This window comes from Haliotis rubra, unplaced genomic scaffold, assembly GCF_003918875.1.
Source record: "Haliotis rubra isolate DU_JTF1 unplaced genomic scaffold, ASM391887v1 Scf534, whole genome shotgun sequence".
Classification (NCBI taxonomy): domain Eukaryota; kingdom Metazoa; phylum Mollusca; class Gastropoda; order Lepetellida; family Haliotidae; genus Haliotis; species Haliotis rubra.
Window position 1 is genome coordinate 542,511 of NW_025767229.1, and position 9,767 is coordinate 552,277.

Sequence of the window (9,767 nt, forward strand, 5' to 3'; positions counted from 1 at the left end):
GAAACCCACAGGTTTCAATATGGTACTTAATGAGCAACCATTGTACATGACATACAGACTGTTATCACCTCCATGAAACCCACAGGTTTCAATATGGTACTTAATGAGCAACCATTGTACATGACATACAGTCTGTTATCACCTCCATGAAACCCACAGGTTTCAATATGGTACTTAATGAGCAACCATTGTACATGACATACAGACTGTTATCACCTCCATGAAACCCACAGGTTTCAATATGGTACTTAATGAGCAACCATTGTACATGACATACAGACTGTTATCACCTCCATGAAACCCACAGGTTTCAATATGGTTCTCGATGAGCAACCATTGTACATGACATACAGACTGTTATAACCTCCATGAAACCCACAGGTTTCAATATGGTACTTAATGAGCAACCATTGTACATGACATACAGACTGTTATCACCTCCATGAAACCCACAGGTTTCAATATGGTACTTAATGAGCAACCATTGTACATGACATACAGACTGTTATAACCTCCATGAAACCCACAGGTTTCAATATGGTTCTCGATGAGCAACCATTGTACATGACATACAGACTGTTATAACCTCCATGAAACCCACAGGTTTCAATATGGTTCTCGATGAGCAACCATTGTACATGACATACAGTCTTATAACCTCCATGAAACCTCCAGGTTTCAATATGGTTCTTGATGAGCAACCATTGTACATGACATACAGACTGTTATAACCTCCATGAAACCCACAGGTTTCAATATGGTTCTCGATGAGCAACCATTGTACATGACATACAGTCTTATAACCTCCATGAAACCTCCAGGTTTCAATATGGTTCTTGATGAGCAACCATTGTACACAGGGCTCCAGATAAGGGCCGTATCGGCGTATGTACGGATAAAAAATTTGCACGATACGGTAGGAAATAATTTATAAAACGTAGCAGATACGCACCACGGCAATGGTGTACGGTCTTAGAATCATTTACAGACGTATTTATCTGAAAAAGTATTGTTTTATTGTATATTGTTTACACAAGACTAGCAATGTTGTGGTGCATATATGAAACGAAACACAAGATTACTGATACTCCATTAAATTCCATTCAGTACTCTAAATGTAGGCTTAAGGTTTTCGAGTACTCCTATATTGAAACAATAAGGAGTACGTACTCCTGGTGTTCAAATATTATCTGGAGCCCTGGTACATGACATACAGACTGTTATAACCTCTGTGAAACCCACAGGTTTCAATATGGTGCTTATCGAGCAACTATTTTACAGACTGTTATCAGCTCCATATATAACCACCATCTTCAAGCCCCTATTTTATAACAACACTCACCTCCACAAAACCCACCAAATTCCCATTTCTCATCAGAGCTCACCTACACACCCAACATCTTCAAGTCCCTAAGACACATGGGGACCGTTCACCTACCCCAGCCATACAAACATCACTAAGCAGCCTGGTATTTCACCTTTACATAATACCAACATGGAAATCATATTGTATGAGTATATCATTCTGTTTCCAAATTGAAATAAGTGTTCATGTGATCTAACAGCAGACAATTGTGTTAGTGTTCCAAGTGCACTAACAGAAGCCATACTTCATTCCCTAGCATTCATCTATTAATCAAGGCATGTCTATAAATAAAATCATTATTATTTTTTGGGTCGGTTGTTGTCCCTTGTTGTGGTAGAGCAATGGGGGGACGCAGCTCGGACTGAGGAGTGCTTTACTTGGGTGCTAAGAATGTCTGCGGGTCTAAGAATGCATGAGCATTCATGAAACGAGCGACAGCAGTGAAGGCATCAGCCTCAGATTCGGGCAATCTATTGATTTTTACTGTAAATTGTTTTCTAGAGTCTGTGTGGACTGGCTGCCATTCCTGTGTGCGACCACTTGCGATGTACCAAGTGCCTTCAGCGTCGTGTTGACTTTGGAGCAGGCACTTCCCCACTTCCAGCTACATGAAATGTACCTCATTCAAAACTAGTCAAATACTATTAATACTTTCAAACTGTCTGACTTTATCACCTCGATCATCAATATAAGCTGGGTTTCAGTAATATACGAGCTAATCATATGGTCAACAGTGTAGATCTAACTCCCTGCACAACCTGAGTGGCACCTTGTAGACAAGTCCCTTGGGGTATCTCACCACTGCAATGTTTACAAGTACTAAGATTCTTGTTTCAATACTAGGTTGTACTACTGCTGCAACAGTACTCAGTTCGGCTCCAGTATGAAATCTGAACACAAGATTTCCTCCATTCTTTTCTATACAATTGCTAAGAACCATTTCCTGGGTTCCGTCTTGCTAAGGGCATTGCTAAGGATGTTGCTAGGGCAGATTATTGAGAGTTTAGGGAGCAAGCTCAATCTATGCCAAACACTTTGAGTCTACTTGTCTGAACCACCATTTTGGCTTCATTTCTTCAACAATTTAATTGTGGAAATAACATGGATGTTGCAAGACTAGAACATGTGCCGGTACAATGAACAAATAGTAATGATCAAATCAGTACTTTTTTTGTTGACGATCAATTCAGCTCTGACAGATCAGTACATTTCTCTATCAGTGTATTGGAGTAACGACAAATTCTGTTGAATCTCAAACACTGACACGAGATGGAAGTCACATGTTCTGAACTTCCACTGTTTGACAAATAGGTTCACTTTGTAAAGACATAAATGGCAACATATATGCATACAGGAGAGGCTCATCTACAACTGGCATCACAGATTTCTGACAACAGTGGATGCTAGGTATCAGGTTGATGCACCAAGAATATCAAAGTCTGTAATTGCATGTTAATAACAAAACATTTATACTCATGTTTTTAATCACCACTACAAACAACCCAAGACAACAATTATGAAGTAGGTGAAATCATGCAATAATTCAACACAAGCCTGCACGCTCTAACATCAGGCAATCGGGACACGTCCATTAGTTAGTGTGGCTTCAATCTTCTCCTGGGAAATGTAAACGTAAAGGCACATAAAACTGCACTTGCAATTTATCCATTTATCACAGGTTTTTCCTCTCATTACAATAACATCTGCCCCCATGGTCACAATGATGAAATCAGTCATGACATTTATGTCAACTTTGGATATTGTTTTATTGTTGCTTTAATTAAGAAATACATTTCGCTCTACCACCATGTATAGTGTAATAAAACACACTTTCGCCCTGACCTATTATAGTTAAAGTATGAGGACGCTTGTGTCCGAGTGCTTTAACATTATAATAGTTCAGGGCGAAAGTGCGTTTTATTACATTATACATGGTGGTAGAGCGAACTGTATTTCTTTTCTAAAAAAACAGAATTATTGCCACCAGAATAGTTGGATGAAATGTTTCACATCTGGAAGACCATTATCCAGCTTCCAACACAAAGTCACAACACTTGTAACGTCAAACACTTACAAGATAATTCTTCATAGCAGTTCCCCTTGAAGATTTAGTATTGTAATAGAGTACGAGATCATGTAAATATTCCACTTGACTCCTGCCTCCAACTGAATACACAAACAAACAACTAAAACATAAAGTAAACATATTTTCATTCATGGCCAAACTGAAACTGACATCCACACTGACAGTTGAAGTTGACACTGATATGTCCTGACATCTACCAACACAACAATAACCCAGTACATGTCATGCCATCAAATAATTCAGACCAATAAGGTCATGGAAGTTAAATCCAATTAAAACATCTTAAATCATCTAAAATAAGAAAAACAACTTACATGTGTTAGTTGTAATCTACACAAAGTGTAAGAAGTGAGTAAGGTTTTAGGATGCTTTCAACATTATTCCAGGAAAATCACGGCTGGGGACGGCAGATATACGACTTAAATAACTAAATGGAAATACTTAAACAGTTTGAACAATCGGATGAGTCGTACGACATCACTGATCAACAGTAACCACCAGCCTACTGCAAACATGGACCAAGTGACAGTGACGAGTGTGAGTGAGTGAGTGAGTCAATCAAGTTTTACATCTCTGTGCTCCAGCAGCATAACAGCAGTGGATACTGGCTAACACAGTTCTCTTGTAGAGAACCTCAACCTCAACCCACTATCTTGACAGGAGTGAGGATGAAGAAGCCGAGAAACAGAGGAACAGAGGAATACTGTTAGTATCCCATGACAAGTGGAGGTTCTAGCCTACTCAACGTTAGGTCCTCTACTGATCAACTCAATGGGATCAGTATCCGTCAACAGATAGCATTCGGGCATGTGTACCATTTTGGCTGGCCATGCTTCTATATCATTAAAAACCTGTGAAGATTCTACAATCATCCTAGCCCCGTTTCACAAAGTTCTCGTAAGCCTAATATCTCGTAACTTTCCTCATAGAATTCCTACCTCCTATACTGTAACGTTGACTTACGGTAGTCGTAGCGCTACCAGAGCTATGTGAAATGGGGCCCTGGACAAAAAACATCTAAGAGAATAAAGCAATTGGAAGCCTGTCACTGACCGATCATATTATATACGTTTCAAAAGAAGGTAAGCCCCACTCAGTTCTTCATGCAGGGACAGATACCTCAGAAATGAGGGGTTATTGAAGCTGTCAATGTTTGCATACTGTTTTTCATCATGCTACAGCTTCAAATGTACACTTAACAATGAGTAGTTACACATGTAGGGCTTAGGCGCTTCATAGATTTAGTTCAGTTAGAACACTTTAACATAATGTCTAATTTCAACTTTATGAAACAGTTGCATAAGTTTCCGTTTTAACTCTGAAAATCTTTTACCATGTCAGCATGACTAACACTGACTCATTTTGTAGTGCTGATAACTAGGATCGCATAATGTTAACAAGTGTGGTCATTTTCAAGATCCTGGCATACAATCATCAAGAAATCACATAAGTATTAACAACTGAGCATACTGTCAATAGGGCTGGTATACACCGATGCATCACGATACATTGAAGTTTGATACAGCTATCGTATCGTGGACTGGTGTATCGATACAAAACGATACACAACTTTTTTTTCAAAACAGTGTTATCTTGTAAATGTTACAGTACTTATTTAGAGCAAAATACGCAAGTATGAAGGAGTTACTTGTTTGTTTATTACAATAGTGTTATTGTTATACACAAATACCTTGAAAAAAGTCATTTTAAATCTTGATACCATGTCATTTTTTCAAGGTGTATATATCGTGATACGTATCGTATCGCAGGTAAAATATCGCGATATGTATCGTATCGTGACACAATGTATCGTCCCAGCCCTAACTGTCAATATCTGGTATAACCTGCACCAACTTCCCTAACCATCCTCGTCATTGACTGTATCAGACGTTGAATTTGACGTTGAGTTATTGCATTCCATTCTTGATGGAAGGATTGTTCCAATACATAAGTGAGTGAGTGAGTTAAAATTAAGTCACATCGGCAGTATTTCAGCCATATTGTGACTTTGAAAGTTGTAAATTCGTAAATGTATGAATGAATAAAGACTTGGTACTGGAGGATCTCTTTGGTGTATTCTGCAATCCATAATGTCCAAATAGGCTCTATGGGGTTGAGACCTGGACTTGGTAGAGCTGGGACTGTATCCTGGCATAAGAAATCACCAACGACACATGCACGATGTGGCCTTGCATTGTGGTCCATGAAAACTGGGCTGTGTTCAGAGGATGGTCATCAAATTGTGGTACATCAACCTCGTCTTGGACGTCCATGATGTACGTTGTCAATTAATGTCTGAGTATTACAAGGTCAAATGAACAGTCATGGTAGATGTGCATCCACACTATCGATGAACCCCAAACATCACAAGATACAAACTCCAAGATATTCTGTTGTGCATATAGTGATATACAGTGTTTCTGCGGTGCCAAACATGAGCTCAGACATCAGTCATGAGAAGAGAAACCAACCTTCATCTAGGGTGAAACGGTATACCATGGAATTAGTAGAACCACAGGATGTTGCCTTCAGTTTACCGTAATGCAATCCAAAAATTCAGTATTTTCCGGTTTTCGCACCATCATTTCTATCTTGTCATAAAATGACAGTATTGTTCATTCAAAGTAAGGAAGATTATGGTTAGTATTTTTCAATGCTATTAAATAACATGCGGTTTGGCTCTTCTTGTCAATTTTCTGCACTATGATCATATCTCATATACCGACCGAAAAGGCCTTGTACCGTAATACGTACTGTAACTGTAACGTGGTAAGAGCGTACTTGTTCATCCCTACCTTCCCTACCCAGTGGGGTGAGATGGCCATATGACTGTTAACCTTCTGCCAAACAGATCAGCTTGACCGGAGTAAAGATGTAAGCACTTTGAGCACATACCGTATATGTGGATGTTTGCGCAATAATAGAACACACATCATTATTATTATCATTCTTGATTCAGGCAATTTCGGGCCACTCTGTTGGACAACAATGTGATATACACAGTTTTTAACTGTATCCTTCCTAGTAGTTGTCACTCATGGTTAACCTCAATGAGGTTCCTTCATGTCATTAGTCTGCTGATGTTTCCTGGCCAATCTGCTGACAGTTGATAGATGACAAACAACATCTCTTGCAATAGCCCTAAATAACATGACAGCATTCTGCATATCAATAACTTGCCATCTTTGATCAGTTGTCAGTTGAGGCGGTCCCATATTTGCTTATCAACAAGGAAATCAATTACTTTTCCAAGTTAACGAGCTGTAAGAACAGTTTACTGAAACTTGATATTTGCTTAATGATGGGTACACCTCCTGTTGTGATGCTCGCCTTTGATTGAAGCACATGCACATCTAAAATCAATGTATGGTGGGCCCAAAGTGTCAAAATAATCACACAAACAAACACAATGACGATGTGAATATGAATTGCTCTTTGGGGTTATATCATTGGTGTTGCAAAACTTTGTCCATGTGTATATAATGAATTTGACTATTATGTGGTCACTGATAGTTGTTGAAACAATTTACATTGTGAACATGGTGAAAACACATCAAAGCCTGTACTTTGCTGTTGTTTCACTGAAATTAATGAGTAATACATCAAATCATCACTTATTGCATTCATTGTTCGTGATGTGTATCACATTCGCCTCAGTGTGGATTTGTGGCAGCCCTATCATTAACTGATTACTATTTCATTAAAATTCTTAAACTATGTTAATCAACGTGGACTTTAATTTCACTATCACACGCCAGATTTCATTACTTGGAACACACTTCAACAACAGTTACAAAACATTCAGGTAAATTCAATAAATTCAACACAAAAAATGCAGTTCCAAACCTTAATTTGGAAAGAATAGATATGTAAAAGGAAAGAATTTAAGCTATTTTTTTACAAACTATGAGTTACTGAGTTGGGTAAACATGCTTTAACAGTACTCCAATTTTAATATGACATTTCTGCTTAATGTAAGAGTGAGTGAGTGAGTTTAGTTTTATGCCGCACTCAGCAATATTCCAGCTATAAGTCTGGACCAGACAATCCAGTGATCAACAGCATGAGCATCGACAATTGGGAACCGATGACATTTGTCAACCAAGTCAGCTTAAACTGAGCATCGCCTCTTCGACGACAAGATAGTCGCCCTGTTATGGCAAGCACATGGGTTGCTGAAGACCTATTCTACCCGGGATCTTCACAGGTCTCTTAATGTAAGAAGAAAGCCTCAAATAATGCAGGCATCTGACATTTGCCACTTCGGTGAAACCAGCGAGCATCGGTACAAAGCTGATGAATCTAGAAACACAATCGCAGCCAACCGGGATTCAAACCCAAGTGTCTGGGATGTGCAAGGGTTTCCTTTCGACAACTGGAACACCCACGCCCTTTCCCTGCCCAACAGTGAATATTATATACATGCATCTGTTCTGATGAATTCATTCTGATTCAACAGGTGGCAGATTTCAGCTGATTCAGATAAAGCAATAAAAAGAAATATATGCCCACAACACAAAACAAGCCCCAAACAATCCTGTTTCATTTCCTATGTTGTTATTATTATTATCAATATTCAACGAAACCAGGTATTTTTTTAGAAGACATTATCAGTTACGGTACTCTGCGGGGAAAAGTCACAGACTTGAACAGGTTATCTTAAATTATGATCATATTCTTTTTTCACGCTTCAAAATCATAACTTCATGTAGTTCGCAAATTCCTATCACAGTATCCTACCAATAGAACAATACAGCTAACTGTTCACCCAGCCGAGACAAGTTATTTCCTGTTTCTTTATCATTTGTTACCTTGCATACCTATTAACCCAAAGCTTTCATGTGCATTGCCTGTCAGGGGTATTTGTTACATAGCCTGCTGGGTTGGTTTTGTCATATGACCGCTGCACTTGTCTAAAGATATCGGGATCTGGAGTTGCCCATTCATTGTCTTTCTTGTGCAAATAATAAACACACCCTGCCAGCCACAGCCTCAGGCATATCACATTTACTTAAGATGTATCTATTTTTAGACAGCATGTGAATCTACCTAAATTCAGTGAAGTACCAAACCCATGCTGCCAGTTCAAGAGAGGAATGACAAAGAGCAATTTTCATGAAATTAACTTGTAATGCAATACTATTTCAGTAAATTCCTGATTTAATATTCACTGGCTCAATGCCTGCTTCATGATATATTGATCAGTATTTGTCAGTGTGAATAATCACCAGTCTGGTGAAACACAGGAATAACATTTTCTTAACTGCTATTCTTATTCATGTTGTAACTATAATAGCCCAAACTGTGAGCATGTACCTAAACAGAGGACAGGTATTCAAATTATTATAATAAATAATGTCAACTTGGCAGCTAAGTAGTTCATCCACAACCACAATATTGATTATTTCTACTTCTGCTGGCTGTTTAATAAATTTTCCTGAGGTTTATTTAATCATTCAAATTTGATTAAGGAAATTCCCTTTCTTGATAGCCCTACACGCCAGTAATATATTTTGCTAAAAGTATTGGTTCTCCTCATTGAATATCAATTAATTTAAGACCCCAGTACTAAACCGGTGTATACATAATGCACCAGCTGACGGAGTGGGAGGGGCAGATTGCAAGACTTACTGTACAGTCAGTAGTCCTCAGTGAGCCAGCGACAGAGGCGGTAATTCCAAGTCGGTCTACTCTCTGAGATGTCAACTCTCAATGTGTCGCCAATACAACCAGGCTGAGCAGAATTCTCAGGTCTGTCGGCAATCCACGACCCGACCTCGAAAGCACGTTTCGTTTAATGCACGCATCGAGCCATGATCTGAAATCTGCCCGAACAGGCTAGCCTAGATAACGTGCCTTGCACTTCCAGCCGCTCGCGAGCCGTGCTTGCACATGCTACGTGCTCTCGACGTGAGTCGATTCGCGCTGAGCTCAAAATAGACAGGTTTTAGAGAAATGCAGCGGCAAGAAAACTGCTTACTTATGCAGTCATTAGTCTCTGAGGTATTCACAAAGTCACGCATATATCCCTGGAATGTGTCACGCTGCCATCACGTCACGCGCGCACGCGTAATGGAGTGCATGCATGCTAAAATAGTTCACGCCCAACTGGTTAACTCGGTGGTTGACACAAATAAACACAAAATACACTTACTTGAGATGTGTTGAGGCTTCGATTGTTTTCTCCTCGACATCTTAGACATATCAGCTTTAGTACTGCATCAATGTTGTTTGTAAACAAAACCGTTTTCCGGAGCATAAACATTGAAATGTGTGAGGCCCCAGACTTCCCGTTCCTTCTCCCTCCATGTTGAG

The 9,767-nt window shown here is 39.2% G+C and overlaps 1 protein-coding gene across 2 annotated transcripts in view; it reads right to left on the bottom strand.

Moving 5' to 3' along the window:
• LOC124253184 (zinc finger protein 628-like) overlaps window positions 1-9,752 on the bottom strand; it is a 31,477-nt gene extending 21,725 nt beyond the window's left edge. For both annotated transcript variants that reach the window (XM_046686907.1, XM_046686906.1), the window contains exon 1: window positions 9,607-9,752. In XM_046686907.1, coding sequence (XP_046542863.1) covers window positions 9,607-9,655 — 49 coding nt within the window. In that variant the 5' untranslated portion in view covers window positions 9,656-9,752. The remainder of the gene's footprint in view (window positions 1-9,606) is intronic.
• Between the last annotated feature and the right edge of the window lie 15 nt (window positions 9,753-9,767).